The sequence below is a fragment of the Phoca vitulina genome, unplaced genomic scaffold, assembly GCF_004348235.1.
Source record: "Phoca vitulina isolate PV1807 unplaced genomic scaffold, GSC_HSeal_1.0 scaffold79, whole genome shotgun sequence".
Lineage (NCBI taxonomy): Eukaryota > Metazoa > Chordata > Mammalia > Carnivora > Phocidae > Phoca > Phoca vitulina.
The window spans coordinates 5,778,860-5,799,853 of record NW_022589782.1 but is presented as its reverse complement, the minus strand read 5'-3'; the positions used below and the strand labels follow the sequence as shown (position 1 = coordinate 5,799,853).

General features: G+C 47.8%; 1 protein-coding gene across 12 annotated transcripts in view; it reads right to left on the bottom strand.

The window, feature by feature from the left end:
• The window catches only part of TRRAP (transformation/transcription domain associated protein), a 110,948-nt gene that overhangs the window by 23,861 nt on the left and 66,093 nt on the right, over positions 1-20,994 (bottom strand). For 9 of the 12 annotated variants that reach the window (XM_032393996.1, XM_032393994.1, XM_032393999.1 and 6 more), the window contains 15 exons: positions 20,470-20,616; positions 19,560-19,759; positions 18,813-18,934; positions 18,299-18,512; positions 15,979-16,158; positions 13,723-13,869; positions 10,212-10,331; positions 9,708-9,995; positions 9,424-9,561; positions 8,667-8,779; positions 8,078-8,213; positions 5,179-5,370; positions 2,257-2,485; positions 1,385-1,650; positions 717-817 (listed from right to left, as the gene is read on the bottom strand). In XM_032393996.1, coding sequence (XP_032249887.1) covers positions 717-817; positions 1,385-1,650; positions 2,257-2,485; positions 5,179-5,370; positions 8,078-8,213; positions 8,667-8,779; positions 9,424-9,561; positions 9,708-9,995; positions 10,212-10,331; positions 13,723-13,869; positions 15,979-16,158; positions 18,299-18,512; positions 18,813-18,934; positions 19,560-19,759; positions 20,470-20,616 — 2,593 coding nt within the window. The remainder of the gene's footprint in view (positions 1-716; positions 818-1,384; positions 1,651-2,256; positions 2,486-5,178; positions 5,371-8,077; positions 8,214-8,666; positions 8,780-9,423; positions 9,562-9,707; positions 9,996-10,211; positions 10,332-13,722; positions 13,870-15,978; positions 16,159-18,298; positions 18,513-18,812; positions 18,935-19,559; positions 19,760-20,469; positions 20,617-20,994) is intronic. The other 3 variants (XM_032394006.1, XM_032394005.1, XM_032394001.1) reach the window with 1 other exon arrangement.

Here is a 20,994-nt window from a genome sequence, read left to right as displayed (position 1 = left end):
GGTTTAGGCTTTGTGGGCCGGACAATTTCTGTCACAACTACTCAACTCTGTGGCTGTCGTGTGAAAGCCGCCATAGAGCCCGTCAGTGGGGGTGGGCCTGTTCCCAGACCTCGTTCACAGAGACCAGACACCGGCCGGGTTTGGTCTGCAGGCCACAGCCTGACCCCCTGCTCTAAAAGAGGAACTATCTCCATAAAAGGAATCAAATCAACTCTGGTCCAAAATGTCATGCTGCAAAAATGGGGAAATGAATCTATGCCATCAGCAGTCCTATGTTCAAAAGCAACTCATTTTTAAAAAGCGTTTTTAGGGGCACCTGGGTGGCTTAGTCGTTGGGCGTTTGCCTTCGGCTCAGGTCATGATCTCAGGGTCCTGGGATCGAGCCCCGCATCGGGCTCCCTGCTCAGTGGGAAGCCTGCTTCTCCCTCTCCCACTCCCCCTGCTTGTGTTCCCTCTCTTGCAGTCTGTCAAATAAATAAATAAATAAAATCTTTAAATAAAAAAATAAAAAGCGTTTTTAAGTCCTACCCATCAAACTGGCTTATCCATCCGCTGTAAGTTACTATCTTCACAGAGACAGAATACATCAAGTCTCACACCTGACAACCATCACCAAATCATACCGACCTTGGGCTGGAGCTTCACACCGACTTCAAGTTGTAAATAACTATTAAAATAATATGATGAATTTTTCTCCTTCTGTATAACATACATACTTGTTGATCTGAGCCAAGAACATTCCCTTCAGTGCGTAAAATTCAGCTGTCATCTCTTTTGTAAAGTATTTCAAGTTTGTAGATTCAATCACTTCAAGACCCTGTTTTTAAAAAAAAAAAAAAAAAAAGATAGGGAAAAAATTCTTGAAATTCCTAGACAATGGTGTTAAAACTGTATTACAATATTTATCTAGGCAGTAAGCCCTAAAGGTCACTGACAAGTGCACTTGAAGTTGACGGCTGACCTCACCTACCACGAACAGTTCTTAACTGACAAGCGTACTTAAACTGAATCACTAAATGCCACATTCACTCCTGGATACCTTAAGGGTACTGCTTTTTCCAAAACTTTCTATGTCTAGTCCGTTTCATTGTTTTTATTACTATTCCTCTGAACATCATCGAAATCTACTCTACATCCTCATAATCCCAGTTTTTCATTTTCTTTCCTTAAATATGTCAACCAAAGACAGTGTAGAACAGAGATGGTAAAATGTACATCAAACACTCAAAGTGGTTTCCTTTCCCTTTCTGGTGGTGAAGGGACTGTTTCTGGGAAGTTCTGACCCTCCTTTCCCACTCTCTGCACCAGGAGTCTCCACGGGGCACCCGTGCCCTGCCAGACCTCCCAGAAAAGGGGCGGCTGCCGGCCCCCGTGGTCACTCTACCTGCATACATTCGTTTTTCCCCATGACTCCTGCCAGCTGGAGGTAGCATTTGACTTGCTGCCGAATCTTCTGGAAGCAATCCACGATAGGCACCGTTGGAATAGTATGAATGCGACTTAGTATGTCCAGAGCTACGTTGACCAGTCCTTGTTTGCGGGCGATCTTCCCATACTGGATGATCGCCGACGCGGACGCGTGAACCCCAAGCATGGCGTTGTTTGAACTTGGGTCATGCTGAGAACTGTTTTCATAGGCAGTTACAATAGCTAGAGAGCAAAGAAAAGAGCTATCAGTCCATGCCAAACATCTCTCAAAGCGTTCCACAATAAGGCTGAAATAAAAAATGAAAAACACACACACATGGCTTATGAAAACAGGAAGCTCTGTGATAAACCCTCATTACTTTTCCTTGGGTTTTACACAAGGAAGGTACTTGATTCGAAAGTAAGAGGTAAAAAGCACGGACTACTGAGCTGAGCATTACCATCGTGGCTAACTAAATCAGGAATGTGGCTCTAACAGATGCCCGGCAGGTTGAGGGGATGAACAAAGAGGACCAGGAAAACCGGAGAAGGCTCCACGAGGCCACCTTCAAGCAGCTCCTCCTCGGGCGGCCCTTCACAACGAGCACCATACCCCGGAGCTCAGATCCCACCGGCCTGCGCCCCTAGCGCCCACTCTGTTCTAGCTGGAAGAGTGTTAACGGGTGGGGGGAAATCTCCCCATCTTTCCCTGCCTTCCCCTCTCCCCTTGCCAGACCAACCACCACACCTACCAACCCTGGCAGAAATTAGAACATCTGGTAAAAGAAAAAAAAAAACACAACAAAACCAAGACATGAAACCAGAACAGTGGGGTGTCTGGAAAATTACATGATGAATGCATGCCGGACCAGGTAGGTTTACCCTGGTAATGATGCTGCCTCCACATGAAGACGCTGCTCCAGTGCGACAGGTCGTCAGACACGATGGGGAGCCTGTTCCTCCACGTCTTCACCACCGTCTTCATGTCGTGCAGGCTGTTGTTCCTGCCCAGGTTGGTGGGCTGTAAGCCGGCGTTGATTTGTGCAGCTTCCTGAAGTTCGATGATCTGCTGGGCTGCCTGAACAGGACCAGCACAAGGGATCCCACAGTGAGCGCCAGTGAGGAAAATAAACCAGAGTCCACCAGCAAACGGAGGACTATAAAGGTCTCCCGGCTCACTTCCCGAAGGAAGCAATCTCGCTTACACAGACGCCTCACTTCCACATTTCATTTACTCTTCACCCCAAACTCTGCTCTTGCGATCCCCTCACTTTTACAAGTTCAGCTCTGTGGCTACTGCGAAGTAGGGAGGGAGGACAGTGGTGCACGTAGCACACCTTGCGGAGAGCCCCCCAAACTCTCGCTCATTCCCTTTGCCACCACCTAAGTTGGGCTCTCCTACCAAGGGCTCAGATTAGAACAGCCTGGCCCGCCTGCCCTCAGGCTCTCCTTCCAGCAACACTTCAAGCCCGTGGCCACACTAAGCATCTCAAAACATGGTTCGGGCCATCCCTTTGGCTGGCACGTAGGTTTTCCATCACGAACCTCATGAGCCTGTCTAGCTCACTACCTTTTACACCCCAGACGCACTGCTGGCTCCAAACGCCCTGGCCACGATCCTGAGCCCATCCAAGTTCCACCCGTGAGGTTCCACTCCCCTCCCGTGGGGATTCCTCCCTTCTCTAAATCCTGTGTTTCCTCTCTGTCCTACTGCACAGCACTGAATCACAGTCTCCCTTTGGTGTGAAATTTTGCTTCTTACGGCTCTCCTCTCTCCAGCTAGACGCTCCTCTGGGGCAGAATCTTTGTTTTGAACTTGTTAGAATCTCCTGAGCACATCACCTAGATTCAGTACTTGCTATCTTGTTGACTGATCTTTTTTTTTTTTTTTTAAAGATTTTATTTATTTATTTGACAGAGACACAGCCAGAGAGGGAACACAAGCAGGGGGAGTGGGGGAGGGAGAAGCAGGCTTCCCGCTGAGCAGGGAGTCTGATGCGGGGCTTGATCCGCTGGACCCTGGGATCATGACCTGAGCCGAAGGCAGACGCCCAACGACTGAGCCACCCAGGCGCCCCTCTTGTTGGTTGATCTTAACTGTAGATACTCCCTGCAAGGGCCTCTGCTTTCCATCTGCACCTTAAGTTCAGTTCGTTACCCTCAGTTTTCTGAAACCTCCCTCTCGCCAAAAGCCTACTGAAAGCACAGCAGTGTGGTATCTGTTTTATACCAGCTTTACTGAGATACAATTAAAACATCACCGAAATCGCTCTATAAAGTGTGCAATTCGGTAGTTTTTAATATGTTCCTAGAAATGTAGAACCCTCACTACCACCTACACATGGAACGCCTATCTCAATCCAAAAAGCAGCCCCGGATCCGTCAGCAGCCTCCCCCCTCCTCCCTCCCCCAGCGGGTGGCAACCACTGATCCGAGTTCTGTCTCTGTGCCTTTCCCCATCCCGGACACTCCTCAGAGATGGAATGATACAGCGTGTGGCCCTCTGTCTGGCTTCTCCACTCAGAGCGTTGCTAAGGTTCACCACACTGTGACAGGGCTCAGTACGCGTTCCTTTTTATTGCCGAACAACAGTCCGCTGCCTGGGTCCGCCACTTTTTATTTACTCATCAGCTGATGGTCATTTGGTCAGTTTCCACATTTTGGCCATTATGGCTATCGCTGTGGTGAACATGGGTGTGCAAGTGTGTGTGTGTCTTGTGTGTAGGATCGAAACAGCCATCATCTAGGAATTCTGTACTTAGTATTTTGAGGAACTGTCAGATTGTTTCCAGTCTATTTTACAATCCCACCAGCAATATAACGTGGGTTCCAATTTTCCCCACATCCTGACCAATGCTCGTTATTGTTTTTATTCTACGAGTGTAGTGGGTGTGAGGTGGTATCTCACTGTGGTTTTGATCTGCATTTCCCTAATGACTAATGATGATGAGCAATTTTTCCCACGCTTATAAGCTCATTTGTGTATCTGCTTTGTAAATGAAATTGGTTTATCAAATTTGGGGAGTTTTCAGCCATTATTTTTCAAATATTCCTTTTGCCCCTTTTTCTGGCTCCATTCCTCTGGGACCCCAACTCTGAGTATGCTGGTACACTGAGTCTATCAAGTCTCTTATTATTTGCAGAACGAAACCACTGAAGTCTCTGCTCAGGTGGCTTAGGGGTCAACCAGTTAGCCAGAGATGTCCCTAAAGACCAGAACCACTAAGTTGCTCAGCCTTTGCTGAGGGCTATGTGCCTGCGGCCTGCATTCGACAGTTCTGCCTTAGCCTTCACTTCCTGCTTGTACGGAGCCTCAGGGTCAGGCAGAGGGGTGGGAAGAAGTACGTTCTGTGGAGAGAAGCAGCATGTGTGCGGGGCTGTGGGAGAGCCAAGCAAGTGAATGGTGGCCTGTGTGGCTGGAACGAGCTATCAGAAACTGTGCAGATGATCCAGCGACTACGAAGAGTCTCACAGGATGCACCGTGGCATCACACTGATGGGGGATAGCAGACGTTAAAGAAATGCCTGGAGCAAAAATGAGAATCATCAGAATCGCTCCTGAGATGTCATCTGTCATTTAAACCCCATGGAAGCTCCAAAAATGAGAACATTTTATTCCTCTGTATTTTGACTCTGGCCCTCCTTCCACTGAGGACAAGTGGAAGGATTTTCCTCCTTGCCGTGCAGCTCGGATTATGGACCTCAGCCTGGATGGGAGGCGCACTTCTGGGAGGGGCCCCCAGGACGGCGGGGTACGCGCGCCATGCCCACCTGGAGAAGAGGCGTGTGCACATGGGACACCACGTGGGGCAGCCGCCGCCACTCGCGGATGGCCAAACTGCTGGCCATTTCCACCAGGCGCTCGATGAAGCTGAGCTGCTGCTCCTCAGGGTGGCAGATGGCCAGGTATCCACGGTACATGTTGACTTTCCACGCCATCTCTTTGGGACAACTTACTTCCACCTGGTGGCGAAAGAACATTACATGGAAGCAAGAGGCAAACTGCTCAGTACGAAGGGCCAAAAATGCAAGCCAATTTTTTTGTAGCCAATCATGCAAAGCGATAAACAAATTAAGCTATGAATAGATACTTATTTTCTTGGAGAAGACAAACATTTAGATTGCATTTTCTGGATACTCTCCTTTTCCGAATACTAGTGAATAGCCAGTCTCTATAGGTTCTTTGCCTTAAGTCATCAGCAGTTCCAGAAAGGAGGGAAACCAATCAACAACGATGTGACAAACCAGATTAATGATCACCCCTCGGCTACAAAGTCAGCCAGCAGATTTCCAAAGTATTAAATATATGTTCGTCTCCACTTTGATAAATATAATTTTGAATTGTTTCCAGTTCATACTGTTATCCTGGGAAATCGATCTAACTTGTTCCACATTATACAAGGAAGCAAAAGGCAACGATTCCGGTTGATAAGAATATGAAAGAACATTCATAAATTTGACTGTCATTCAAAGCTGCACTCTGTCACCTACTATAGAATTTTGCCCAGATTTCTCACGTTCTGGTTGTCAGCTCTCTCGTGAAGTACACTGAGTCTGGAACTGTCAGATTTCCTCTCCTCGGCTCTAACCCTGCCCCCACCGCCCCCACGTGGCTCAGAGCCACATAAAGGCCCCTGTGCTCCCCCTTCTACCCTCGAAAGTTCTGTCTGCCACCACCCTCTAAAGGAAGCATCAGAACTGGTCTCATTTTATCAATCTTATACAGAGCATTTAAAAACATAAATGATAAAAATTAAGGTCTTTTCAAAAATAATCTCTTTGTGCGTGAGAAGAAAGGATCTCTGTTGAAGGTATTTGACAGGACTTGCTGTAACAAGATCAACATAACATTCATTCTGAAACACCTTTGGGCAATAATAAAAATATACACATTTTAGTGCCAAAATATTATCTGTCTAAATGACAGAAGTATAAGGATGATGATGATGATGATGGTGCCATCCTGCACTTATGTAACTCTCTGGTTTGTTTTTTTGACATCTTACTTCTTTAAAGCACATTCACATTCATGGCCTCTCTTAGATCTCAATAAGCCAACGATGAAGAAATTTAGGAAGACAAACTTGTCAAAACATCTGCTTCCAACACGATCCGCTAAAATCACACCAATCGCACGTTTTCTGGGCTTAAACACTATTCAAGATAGGCTTTTGTCAATCACCACATCTATCCTCTGTAACACTGAAAACAAAGGAATCTCTTGTTTCCCACCCCCTGAAACAAGTTACCCCATCAATTAAATCAAACCTAGAAAACCATACTTCTGCAAGCAACCCTGAAATCATAATGCACAGGAACAAAAACAGAAGTAATTTGAGTGTTTTTTTTTTTTCTTGAAATACCAGTAAATGAGTAAATAATTTTGGACTTCTACTTGGACCAAGACTATTTGAATTTACTAGCCAACCCAGAATGCTTATTCGTATACTTTGAGCTTTTTTTCTAATTAGTAAGGGCCTTATAATTTTTAGGAAATTATTAAGGGTTTCTGAAAGAAGAAACTTATTTCTCAGACCTATGGACAGCATGGCGCTGCCCGTATCCAGCTAAGAGAAACCCCAGGAAGGGAGAAGAAAGGAAACAGCAGGGCGAACTATAAATATGTACTCAGCAGAACATCTATCAGAGCAAGGAAAGAACAATCCACTATAAATGTGTTTTGTCAGAAACAATACACATTTTACTGATACAAGGACTGGACTAAAGTCCCTGCAACAGACGAGCAATTTCCAGATCCCAAGCCCAAAGTCAAGCCCTGGGCTGTCTCTGCCCTCTGTGGTTCACCATCTCAGTTCTACAATCTTCCACAAGTTAGAAAGCGACATCAGTAACAACATAAACATGGTAGCCACGGGACAGGTTCATCGTTTCAAAGACAGCAGCTCTATAATCTCAGTGTGCTTTGCAGTCTCCGAATTACAAGAAGAGAGGAAAATCACTGGTGTGAGTGTCACGAAGCAGGGCTGGGTAGCAGGGCAGGTGAGAACAAGGTGGCAGAACTTCCTCCACCTCCAGCCCAACCACGAACACCACACGGAAAAGGTGGAGATGAGGAGCAGAAGCAGGGAAGGGGCCGAGGGAGAATACGAGCGAAGGGCCCAGATGCAGGGAACGACGAAGAGCAGCAAGAACGGCCGCATCCGAAGACCGTCTAAGGCCAAAGTAGTAACGTGTCGTGGGGCTCAGGGGACACAGAGCTGCGCTGTCCCATACTGTGGCTTTCGGATCCCCCCAGTGGGAGGAAGGGAATGGGGCCTCTGTGCCCACTCTCCCGCTGAGCACTGAATTCTTCTGGATGCAGTTTAATAAAAAAAAACGTGGAGCTCAACCCGGTTCACGACTCAGCCTCACTGATCCTATGCTGCCCTCACTTCCACTACGAACATGCCCGGCGCAGGATTCACCCTCGCCGCCCTCACCTCCAGCAGCCCTTCTGCACCAGACCCGCCACGATGAACTAGTGCTGCATCTGACTCCCAAACTGAATACATCTGGGAAAGGTGTTAGAGAACCAGAGATACTGCTCGCTTCCCAAGAGCTCTCTCCCATCTGCCAGAATGCCCTGCTTGTTCTAAGTGAAGAGAACTCTCTGGAGATCCACACAGTCTGAGCCCGGGACAGTCACCCGGAGGTGGGGCGGCGGTCTCACCTGCACCAATGCCTCCTTCATGGCAGTCCAGTTGGACACCCGCCACGCACACTCCAGGACCAGGTAAGGGTTGATGTGACCTTTGGACTGGCCATACTCCGTCAAGGCTTCCCACTGGTTCAACTCCTTAGAGCACCTGGAAGACCAGGGATTCAAGAGCAAAAGTTCAGTTACCAACACACTCACAGATTCAGAAAGGGCAAGGGATAGACTTTAAGTTGTTTATTGCGAAAAAATTCTTTCCCCCCACCGGGCAAGGGGTGGGTTCCCAAGGTGCCCCACTGTAGAGAGCCCCCTGCTCTCTGAAATAAAGTGTCCCCGTGGACACCGAGGGCCGCCCGCCACACAGCAGAGAGCCCGAAGCACCAGAGCCAGTGGGAGGCAGAGATCATTTGTTGCTTCTCCAACGGATGCTTTTAATTACTCATGGGCTGAATGCTGTTCTGAGGTGGCTCTTTTCTTTATAAGGCCGTAAAAAAAGTAGCAAACTCCCCTTTTAAAAGCACTCATTACAAGAAAATTTCAAAGACCTTTTTTTTTTTACCGGTTCCCTAACAGACTCCTGAATACATCAAGCACTGTGGCGTACCGAATCCAGTGGTCCTCCCACAGCTGGTACTCTGGGAAAATAGCAGGGGACGCGTTACTCCTCTCATGCTCCTTCTTGGCTTTGTCCATTGCCTTTTCGTAAGATTCTTGTGCCTGAAGAAGTCAATAATGCTCTCGATTATTTAGGGCAAGCTGGATCTCAGGCCTGGGGGTGCCCTACGCTCTTCTCTAGAAGATCACTGGCCCGAGGCTCTGCACACACAGGGAACAGAGGTGGCACGTCATTCCCCCCCCACCCGCCCCGCACAGAATGGACAGAGTGCAGACTGCCTAGCCCTGGGATGCATCTCTCCATCCTTCAGTGAGGACAGCAGAGGCCACAGCTTGGGCCTGTGCTTCTAGAGTTTCTGTGGCTCAGTGGCCTACACTGAGGGGCTGAGGACCGTTTCCTGGGACAGGGGCCACACTTCAGTGAAAGGACAAACATGAGAATTACAGTTTAAACACTAACTATAATCTATCTGCCATTTCCAACAGGACCACTGACTGCAGATAAAAAGCATCCACATTAGCAACTAACGGTAAAGGCCTTAGGACTGAGTTTCAGAAATGTTCGTGTCACATGTGTAGGTTTCTCTTAAACGGAGACTTCAATCAAAGGCCCTTTCTATGTAGGATAAACGCTTGAAATAAACCAGTGAACTAATTTAACATGAACTTTGACTTGAGATCATTAGAAATGACCTCTCTTCAGCCATGCGGCCCGGCCATGTCACTGGACACAGGACGCTGGCTACCTGCTCGAAGAATCCATGCTGTTCGTAAGCAATGGCCGTCGCCGTCTCTGAATACTTGCAACGCTTCTGCCACAAACCAGCCCACATGTCTTCTTCTTGTAACAAAGAGTACAGTTCAGCCAGGGAATCCAGTATCTCCTGAAAACAGAGCGTGGTTTCTTGAGTGCTCGTGACAATAAGGCAACTTCACCAAGCGGTCATTTAAAATCACTGGGGAGAGGTTTACTGAAACGGGGAGGTCACTGGCAAAGGCGACGGGACCTGGAAGATGAGGCAGGCCTCACCTGTTGAGGTGGAGTTATGCTCTCCTGCTCATAAAATTCCGTCGTTTGCTTCGGCTTAATCTGCAAGCTCAGACCTTTCTCAAAAGCCTGGTGCTCCAGCATTAACGTGGAGCGGAACCAAAGGTTGTGCGTCTTCCCCAAGTACTTGAGCACGCAGGGTCGGATGGGAATCGGGGGGACGCACTGGGACATGGCCTCCACGAAGCAGTTGAGTGCGCTGGGCTGACAGTCCCGCTGCACCTGGTGGCTGCCGCTGCACAGGAACGGGCTGATCTCACCAGCCAGCGCCTGAAACCCAAGAGCGCGCCACGTCAGGTCCCCACTCAAAAATCAGCACGGCCTCACTCTCACACAGCCTCTGACAGTATTTCGGAAGAATTCACTCTTAGACAACGGTGAGCAGTTCCCTCATCCTGTGACACTAACAAGATGGTTTTCTTTCACAGATCTTTATCAACACCTAAAACTACGTTTTCCAAGACTGGCTTTAAAACATATACTCACGTGCTGCTGTCTGTCAGACAGAATTTTCCACAATCTGGGAAAAAGCTGGACCCATGTCTTCTCCGCCAGCGTTGTGGAAATGTGACACAGCTGGACAAAGGCGCTGAGCAGGGCTCCCGTCTACAGAAAGAAGAGAGATTCATGGAGCCACGTGGGACGCTCCGGTCTTGTGCTTCATCACACGCTCCTCCACTTTCAAACTTTCGAAGACAGAGCCAAGTGTCAGGTCAGAGCAAAAACACAGATTCTGAGCGTCAGGAACCCACGGGCATGCCTGCATTTTTTAACTCTCAAGGGCATTTTCTAACCACGTCTGAGAGGTAGGAACGTGACGCTGATGCGGACGTGTGAACGAGGGGCACAGAGATGCCATCAAAACCGAGGCCGCTGGAAACGTGAAAGAGAAAAGAGGAGCAGCACGCGCACAGGAGGTAAGTTACTGGCCAAAAAGTACAATTCTGAAGAACAAATCAAGAACTGAGAATTCATCGTCTCGGCAGCTGACGGCGGGGGAGAGGCGGACAGGGAGGGGCCTGGCTGGAACAGGACGCCCTGCGAAAGGGGCCAGGGTCGGAAACAAAGGGCCCCAAAAGTGAACCAAATCCACAGATGCCTCTGTCCACAGCTTTGCTGTTTTTGGAAGTCTGAATTAGCTGCCAAGATTCCTTATGAACAGGCAGGTTTCTAGCCAGCTTGAAGCCACCAGGCCAATGGGGCCCACGTCCCCACGGAGACGGAGCTTCAGCGATGGATGAGCCACGATTATGCTTTCCTTTCTCCAACCGCAAACCCAGGAGAGGAAGTCACCCTCTCGTCCATGTCTACCGAAAATGCAGAAAGCAAAGATATAAATATTTCAAGGAAAATGGGGGAAACACTTAAGTGAAGGATGCTCCCGGATGGCACTTAGGCTGCCCTGTGACCCTGGATGACCTGACATGGCTGCTCCGTCCTCCCCGGCCAGTGTGTCAGCGGTCTCCCGGCCCTGGGTCATTTAGCAGAGGCCAAAGCACTGCTGGGCCACACGCGATCATGGACCTGCTGATAAAAATGCTCATCTCGAGCTCAGGTGGAGGATTCTACAGGTCCCTGGCTCGTTCTCATTCACACATGAGCACAGGGAGATGTGAAGGGCTGTGGATGCTGTGTGGCCCTGGAGCGCCAGGGACACAGCGAGGGGACACTGGCTTCAAGAGATCTCCCACAGACAGTAAGACGGTCAATTCTGGGACAAGATGCCCACAGCAGAGACAAGAGCAGGCGTGCCTGGTTTCGTGAAGGACCTGTTCAGACACCCCCCAGTCCCTCTAGACTTAGAAACAAATAGTCTGGAGGCACCCACTTCACAGGCAGAGGAGCTTCGGGAATGAAAATGTCAGGGTCGAACTGACCTATAAATGCAGGGACTTTAACCCTACTTTGCTCTATAAAAAACAGCTTCCATAAACACATGATCTTGCCATTTGCAATGATGTGGATGGAACTCGAGGGTATTATGCTCAGTGAAAAAGTCAATCAGAGAAAGACAATTATCATTATATGATCTCATTCATATGTGGAATTTAAGAAACAAAACAGAGGGTCACAGGGGAAGAGAGGAAAAAATAAAACAAGACGAAACCAGAGAGGGAGACAAACCATTAAGAGACTCTTCTTACCAGAGAAGGAGACAAACCATTAAGAGACTCTTAATCAAAGGAAACAAACTGAGGAGTGTTGGAGGGGAGCGGGGGAGGGATGGGGTCACTGGGTGATGGACAGTAAGGAGGGCACGTGATGTAATGAGCACTGGGTGTTATGTAAGACTGATGAATCACTGACCTCTACCTCTGAAACCAATACTACACTGTATGTTAATTAATTGAATTTAAATAAAAAAATGTTTAAATGGGGTTGGACCATCAAGAAAAAAAAAATATATGTATATATATATACACACATATATGAACACCACTCCCTCTAACTCCCTAAGCCTCCTGGCTGCTTTACTGTTCTCCAGAGCACTCACCACCTAACACATACATACTGATTTTACTGCTTTCCGTTTATTGCTTGCCCCCACTAGAACACAAGCCCCATGAGGGCTGGCTACTCTTGTCTGTTCCATTCAGTTACCTAGCACTGCTAAAATGTACTCTGATCTTCCACAACGAGCTGATCATCAAACTTATGCCAAGGGAACCAGTAAGTCAGTATCTACATGGTGACTTATCCTGATGACTGTTAGCCACGAAAGGCCTTTAGGGTTGGGGGCACTGATCCGCCACGCCACCTTCCAGCAGTGATGACCGGAGGGACAGGGGCCTAGTAAGGTCTTCAGTCTGTGAACTAGAGAACCTTACATCTACATGTAAGAATGCTCTGCTTCCTGTTCCGTGCACCAGAAGACCAAATGTTTTATGTTTCTCCACACATTAACTTCCACAACTATCACTCAGATAAAAGTTCAAAGATTGGGGCGCCTGGGTGGCTCAGTCGTTAAGCGTCTGCCTTCAGCTCAGGTCATGATCCCAGGGTCCTGGGATCGAGCCCCGCATCGGGCTCCCTGCTCCGCGGGAAGCCTGCTTCTCCCTCTCGCACTCCCCCTGCTTGTGTTCCCTCTCTCGCTGTGTCTCTCTCTGTCAGATAAGTAAATAAAATCTTAAAAAAAAAAAGTTCAAAAGTTGACTTAATGCACAAATTCGGGATAGGTCACTAGAGAAGTTTAAATGCAGAAACTCTGTGATAACTAGTTTCTAATTTTTTTCACCTAGCTCATGGTATGAACAGAATCATCACTGTTTCTTTGTAATAAACCTCAAAAGCAACTTGGTATATGGAGCCTTAACTTTTTTTTTTTTTTTAAAGATTTTATTTATTTGAGAGAGAGAGTATGAGTAGGGAGGAAGGGAGAGGGAGAAGCAGACTCCCTGCTGAGCAGGGAGCCTGACAGGGGACTCAATCCCAGGACCCCAGGATCATGACCTGAGCCGAAGGCAGACGCTTAACCACTGAGCCACCCAGGCACCCCTGGATTTTCTTAGTCTTTAACTAAAAATGATTGTACCTATAATTAACCTGAGAGTTTGTGGAAGCGAGAGTTTCTAGCTGGCTATATCTCAAAATAGATGCATTTGGAGGACCTCTCCCTGAAAAGTGAGGTGGACTTCGTTTACCATGTGAACCTATTCTCATTTTCTCCTTTTTTACTGCATTTGAAAAATAATCCAGCCAAGTCTCATCATATATTTGGTAAACCATTTTACCATTTCTTTCAAGAGATAGCAGTGGAAAAATTAACTTCTTTTTCTTATTTTCTCCCATAAGATACTGTAAATCCTTTCTCAAATCTTTGCACAGAATATCCACTTCAGAGTCTCACAGAACTATGATGGTGTCGATTGAGAAAGGAAAGAAAGTTAACTGTAATTTGCAGAAGACGACCTCACACTGCTGTGGAGTAGTCCTGCCTGAGGAGTCAACATATTCAGGGGAAAGAAGAACCACCATCCCTCCGAACCCGCACACAGACCTTCACTTCCCGGAGAGTATCAAGAAATTTGTCGTGTCTGTTGGTTAACATGTGCAGCTGGTTCCCAATGTCCTTCTCAGAAAGCTCTTTGGTTTTGGGTGTGCTGGTCTGGTCTCCAGGAGCCAGCTCAATATCGATCTCTACATCCTGCAAAACAAAACACAAATAGGTAAAACCAAAAGGTCAAATGGTTACAGAAAATCCAACAAACACAACTCTTACAAACTTCTTGTTATGTTTTTGCAAGTAAAATTTTGGTCAGTTTCCTCGAAGTTCATTATTATTTAAACACTCTTGAGTTCTAGAATAAACAACAAGCAGATTAACTTGACCAGACCTCTCTTTAAGTGACACTATGGAAAAGAAAAAAAAAAAAAGCAACACTACGAAAAGGTCGCTGTTTTGCTCTCCTATTTGGATTGTGGAAAGCCAAATCAAAGTACAAACTTTAAACAGCAAAAATAATAAAGATTATAAGTGATAATAAGGAATTACAGCCTGTCATTCCTCAAAGTGCAAGAGAGCTGTCTAGCTGCCTTGCTCATTCAGATTAAGAATACTGTCAGGGCCACTGCGCAGAACCTGTTGGCACAACGTTTTACAGGACTCATTCCCAGAAAGGAATAAACCTCATTTCTGTCTGAAGCTTCTGAGAAGTCACAGCCAAAATCTAATCATCAAACCAGCCTCTGAGTCAAGTTACCGACCATTTGGTATGTGCCCATGAAAAAGCGGGAAGAATCACTTCAAAGTTGGTAATTTAGTTCACACAGAATTACAGAAGGAAAAGATCATATCACTACATGATCTAGTGTTCAGCAACGGAGAAGAAAATTTTAAATTCTCATTTGTTAATGAAATGAGTAGATACCCCACACATAGGAGGGATCAAACTATCTCTTTTACAGCAAAGAGTGCGCCCCTCCTTCAATACCGGCTGCTCTGCTTTTTAAGATTTTATGTCTTTTAGACAAAGTGTGCGTGCCCGCACGAGTGGGGGGGGTTTACAAAGGGGGGGGGGGACGAGCCTCCCTGCTGAGTGCCGGGGCCGGATGCTGGGCCTGATGCGGGCCAGTCTTTCGACCCTGAGGATCATGACCTGAGCGGAGACCTGAGCCGAAACCAAGAGTTGGATGCTTGACCAGCTGAGCCCCAGCTGCCCCTGGGCAGCTGCTTCTAAAACCCAACACTCCAGGGAGAGACTGAGCTTCTAAGAGCCAACAAACCAAAGGAGACACAGTTTAAAGATCTATGCCTGGAGCAGTGGCAGCCGCTCCTCTCGGAGTGCTAAGGGCCATCAAGATGAGGTATCAGCCCTGGTGGCCAGTTCTTGGCTCTAGGGCTGCCCCTGCCAGGACGAAGCGGAGATTCGGGAGGTGCACAGCAGGCTGCTGGTGGGCACTCCTCCTCAGAGTAGTGCTGTCTACTACAACACGGGCTACCTAGCACTTGGAGACAAAAATCACCAACACTAGAATATCCTATACTAAGCAGCACTAGCTCATGATAAAGTGATTTATCTCAAAATTAAACGGCAATATGAGATGCTTATCAATTCAACCTAAGTGTCCATCAACAGGTAAATGGATAATGAAGATGTGGTGTACATATATACAATGGAGTATTATTCAGCCATTAAAAAAAAAATGAAATCTTGCCATTTGCAACAACGTGGATGGATCCTGAAGGCATTTTGCTAAGTGAAATAAGTCAGACAGACAAAGACAAATACCATATGATCTCACTCATACAAAAATCTCATAGAGAACAGACTGGTGCTTGCCAGAGGCAAGGAGATCAGGAATGAGCAAAACGAGTACAGACTTCCAGTTATAAAATAAGTAAGTCCTGGGGACGTCATGTACAGCATGGTGACTACACTTAGTAACGCCGCACTGCACGTTTGAAAATTGCTAAGAGAGTAAATGGTAAAAGTTCTCATTATAAAAAAAACTTCTGTAACTGTGTGGTGACAGATGTTAACTAGACTTATCGTGGTGACTGTTCAGTAATATATACAAAGAAATATTGAATCATTATGTTGGACACCTGAATTTAACGTAATTTATATCAACTGTACCTCGATAAAAAAGAAAGAAAAATCTAACTGAATGCAGATACCACATTCAGAACTTTGAGGTAGAGACAGGTTTTTTTTTCTTGCCTTCCCACCTCCCCCAAATCGAAGGCTGATATAAAATCCGCCAACAGAAACAGGAATTCTGCTGAAGACGAGACAACCATCTGGAGCATTACCTCCTCTTTGGACTCGCTGTTCTCTCGCTCCCGAGGCTCCTGCTTGACATGTGTGACCATAGCGAAGGCCGCTCGGTCGTGGCTGTCGGCCAGGTTGATGACGTTGGTGATGGACGGGAGCATCGCTCCCTGGCAGCTGGTACCAATGGGAGTGCTCTTCTCACACACCGCCAGGAGCAGCTGAAGAGGGTTTATAGAGAAAAAGACGACAAACCTAGGACATTCGCCTGGCATGTGGGGTGCAGGGACTCTCGGTGAAGACCTAGTCCTCTCGACTGGAGCACACATGCTGAGGACTCCTGAGCCCACAGCTCGGCTGTATGCTTCTCCCTAGCTTAGACAGAGCCTGAACCTCCCTTCCAGACACGCCTCACTCAGGATCTCAGACTCCGTGTCTAAGCGTAAGCTCAGGATCTTTCTTGCCTACCAGTCGGGCTTCCTCCTGCCATCAACTCCTGCCTGGACTAAGTTCCTAACTCATCGACTTTCTCTTCTCAAACCTGTCTCCTCACACACAGACGACCTGAGTGCTCTTCTCCCTGTGTCCCCCCAGTGGCTTCCCACGGCCCCAAGGGGACAGTGCAAGCTCCTCAGCGGGGCTCACGAGCTCTTCCGCAACGTAACACTCCCCACCCACAGCCAGCACTCCCGTGACTCTTCCCCACATCCCAATATGCTTCGCCCCCTGGCCTCTGCCCCTAGGCCTGGCTGCCACTCAACTAAAGCACTCGTGCATTTTTGGGGCAGATATTTACTGAGCACCCACTTGGTGCTGTGTGAGGCCCTGGATTCATTTGTCAACTTCACAGGCAGGCGCCCCTGCCCTGGTAGAGCTGAAGCGTCAGAGGGAAGGACAAGACCAACATCAACACACACAGAGTAAAAAATAAAATAAGCAAACAAACCCCCAAACCAAACCAAACCAAACCAAGAAGACACATACTCACTGTGGTAACACAGCCAGGAGATGGACAGAATAAAGGGTGCCCTGTGATAGCCTGGGTGTCAGGAACGTGGCGTGTCTGGGAACACGAGAGGCCAGCGGGGCTGGAGACTAAGGAGGGAGGGAGGCCAGCAGAGGGCTGGACGGAGGGGCAAGGGTCTGGTCACCTGGGGTCCAGAAAGACTGTATCCTGCGAGTTGGGAGTTTGTGCCGAGTACAAAGGCAAGGAGGGACATGATCCGCTTTATTAAGGACAATTTTGCCACAATAGCAAGACTGTGGTGGGTAGGAGGGAAAGTGGTGACACTGGGCCAACTGCTCCCATCACCCTTGTGAGCAATGATGGTGGCCACACGAAGGAGGAGGAAGAAAAAAGAGTGAGAAGCAGGTGGCCCTGAACTGGTAACACGCAGTGACAGACCAGACACGCAGGACAAATGAGGGAAGGAAGGGCACATCTCCAGCTGGTGCCCTCCAACCTGTCCTTCCTCCATCTGCTCCAGCGTGCCTACCGTGGTCAAGGTTGTTTCCATCTCTGTGTCTCTACGACCTGACCCAGGGCCTGGCACGTAACAGCAACCGACAGGTCCCTTGAACCAAAGATGAATCAATCAGGAACTGCCCACCGTGTGGCCATTCGCCAAGCTCCCAATACGTGCTGTACAGAGCGCTATGAAATGCTCACGCGGCACCAACATGAACACGTCAGCAAGCTCTCCCTGACGCACCCGGAGAGAACTTCACAACCGTCGGTCTCACCGGACCAAGTAACGTGGTAGGTCACCTGCTGGCTCCACCCGTTCCGCACCAGCAGACCAGGATCTCCCGCCAGCATCGCTAACCCACGGGAAACCAGGCTGCCTGGTGCAGCAAGTAGGTAACTAAGCCAACGAAGGATCGTGGATTTCAATAACAAATGAACAAGAAACCAGAAGTCTCACTACCATCCTGTCAGCAACATCACGAACATCTGACCAGGCACTGAAACAGTCTGACGGGTTACACAGGCCCTTGTCACCGGCACCCCGACTCCTCATACTGAGGGCTCCAAGTCCGTGGCTCGGTCAGGCTGCTCTGGCCTGGCTGCCCTATCTTCCGGCTCTAAGAACGACAGGACCCCACGATTACAGTACGTTACATCCCTAAGGGCACGGAGGAAAAATGAATCTTTTAGCTATAAGCTAGGAAACGCTGTTCAACTTTCTAAGAGCTTAAAATCACCCCTAAAAAACTCCTTGAGCTGAAAACACAACTTTAAGTCTTTTTTCTTCCCAGAAGAGATTAGAGCAGGTTAGGGTGGAGGCTTCCAATCCCTCCCAGACAGTGCTAACACCCCCTGGTTTCGGCATCACAGACGCTGAGCCGAGCCCGTCCTACCTCAATGCACTGCTTAATCCAGAAGTGGTTCCCCATGGCTTCCCAATTCTGGGAACACGTCACATAAAGCAGGCGTTCGTAGACCCGACGTTTCATAGAGTTGTCAAAAACCTCGAAGAACTTTGCCCTGATGAGAGGCTGGGCACAGCGCAGCCCAGAGAGAAAGGCCGGCTCGAGTTTTGCGGTCAGCTCGCTGCCCGACAGCGTCTCATCCCTGAAACGGAAGGAGTAACACGGGTTGGAAGAGCCGCAGCAGAGGCAGCCTCTGAGAGCCGCAAGCAGGGGCCAACGTTCCGGAATGCCAGGACGAAAGCCACGGGTATACACGAGTCCCCTGGGCTGATGCAGCATTTGAGCAAAAGGTGTGTTAACGATGCCAAAATATGTTACGGCACTTAGTGTTTATATGGACAGTCAAACTTTAGCTATTGTGAAAGATTAAATGTTACATCGGTTACTCCAAGGACACACTGGGAACACATACGTGCAGTATCTGGCTGATCGCTGTTGTTACCTGTAGACATAGTTCACGAGGTCTAAAAACTGGGCGTTTAATTCGAGGTCTTCCGGAAAGCGCTTTTCTATGTAGGCCATCATTTTCACGAGCAAAATGGACTTCTCCCGGAGTGTAGGCGTCTGTATGAATTGGGGTGTTTTTTTGTTTTTTTTTTTAAAAGAAAAGGTCAATTATTTCTATTTGAAAAAAGACACATTCAAAAGTATTCCAGCCATCTGTCCTATTACCTTTTAAGCTCCTACAACTTTGTCAGTAAAAATAAGATAAGATCATTTCTAAACACAAAGATCCTGGCTCTATCTGCAAATACTTAAAATCAAGACAGCTGCTGATCCAATTTTCCTACGGGCTGCAGCTCACTTTGAAGAGAAAGCAACTAAATTATACAACAAATCAGAAGTTTGCAAGCATCTTATTAAATTAATTCTATTATAGTCCCTCACTATTAATTTTGGGGGCTTACCTTTACCACTACAAAGACTAAGAAGTAAGGTTCATTTAACATTTTAATACAAGTAAAACCACATTCAGAGGAGTGACCACTCATTTCAAGCTTCTAATTAAAATCTGCTAAGCACAGTGAGAAAAATTCATCTCGAGGAAAGATACCGTCAGTGCCAACACAGGGGAGAAAACGTTTTGCTGGAGAATTTTCAGAAGAGCTGAGAAAACCGTGCTTGAACTTTCATACACACACACGGAGGCGGGGGGCCTGGCCAGGGCACAGCCCCTCTGGCTGCTCACCTGATTGGCTGCCATCGGGGAATTGTTTTTAACCCACTCTTCCACGATTTTCACCACAGCCCGTAGGATCTTGGCATCTGGTGATTTCTCAATGAGGGAGGTCAGGATGGCCTGAATGAAGTTCTTCCTCATCTCCATGCTCATGACGGCTAGGCGCGTCTTCACCAGCTCCAGACTCAGCATCACCAGCTCACCGGTTCCTGCTCACGCAGAGAAAGACGACGCACCCCAACAATCACATGTGCGTCCACGGGCCACCACTCTGTATTATGTGGCACGTCGGAGTCTGCCCATCACCCCTCCCCCCCAATATTTTCTCCAGTGAGAGCTCTGGGATTTGAGGTGCTGCTTCACCACTTCCCTGCTACTCCGCCCTGTGAGGGTGGCCTCCTAAGAGCCTCCACACGGGCGAGGGGACGATGGAACGGATGAGCAGCTCGGGGAACCCAGACACAGCCAGTCCTGAAGCCGCATTCACAGCACTTCTGTTCCGAGTTGCCTCGAAGAGCGGTGCCAAGCCTAGCTCCCGCCCACACCGACGTATCACTCAGGTTCCTGGGGCCCACTGCTCAGGCCTGGAACCCGCAACTTAATTCTTCATCAGGCATGACAGCTCTGGTTATGCAATGTGTTTTAACCATTCATTAGACAGCCCTCGTTTAGTGGTGAATGTTCCACATCAATGTGCAACCACTTAAAAATTTCTTCATCCTCATAGTCACAAATTTGGAAGGTAATTCGTTTTAAAAACGAGTCTCACTTTGGTTTTAAATGAAATGCTCAGAACCTCTCTGTTGAGAGCACACAGACAAGGGACTGCATAAAAACAACAGGAATTCACGTTCGGTTCAGAATTCAACTGAGGTGTTACACAAAGTCTGAGAAAACCCACGGGGACCATGGCTGTCACCTGAGGTCGCTTCCGTGCTGCCCGATGCCGCCTGTGGGTTCAGGTGCTCGCGGACCATTTTCTGCAGGGAGCGCATGAAGACTGAGATCAGCCTGTCTATGTAGCTCGGGTTGTTGCTGCAAGCGGACTTGAGGATCATAAGGGTCCCTGAAAGGCAGAAATTTGCTGGTTGGTTTTTTTTTTTAGAAAAGTTTAAAAAAAAAAAAAAAAAAAGAAAAACAAACATTTCACATACCAAAATTTTTAAAATGTGTTAAACAAAAATGTGCTCTTTCTGACTAAAGTATAGATGAGCCCCAAATGTCAGCGTTCTAAGTTTTTGTATGGCACATGCTACACTTTGTGGAGTGCTGTGTTTTCACTCCTAATTCTTAATTCATGATCCACACCAGGCACGAGAGCCAATTTCTGCGCCACGGTAGAAACAACATTCATACCTTCAGTTCTGGATTTTATCTTTAGTTTATAGCAAAGCACCCTAAGTGAAATTTTTTGTCCCATGATATGCTTGGGGGGAAAAAAGGA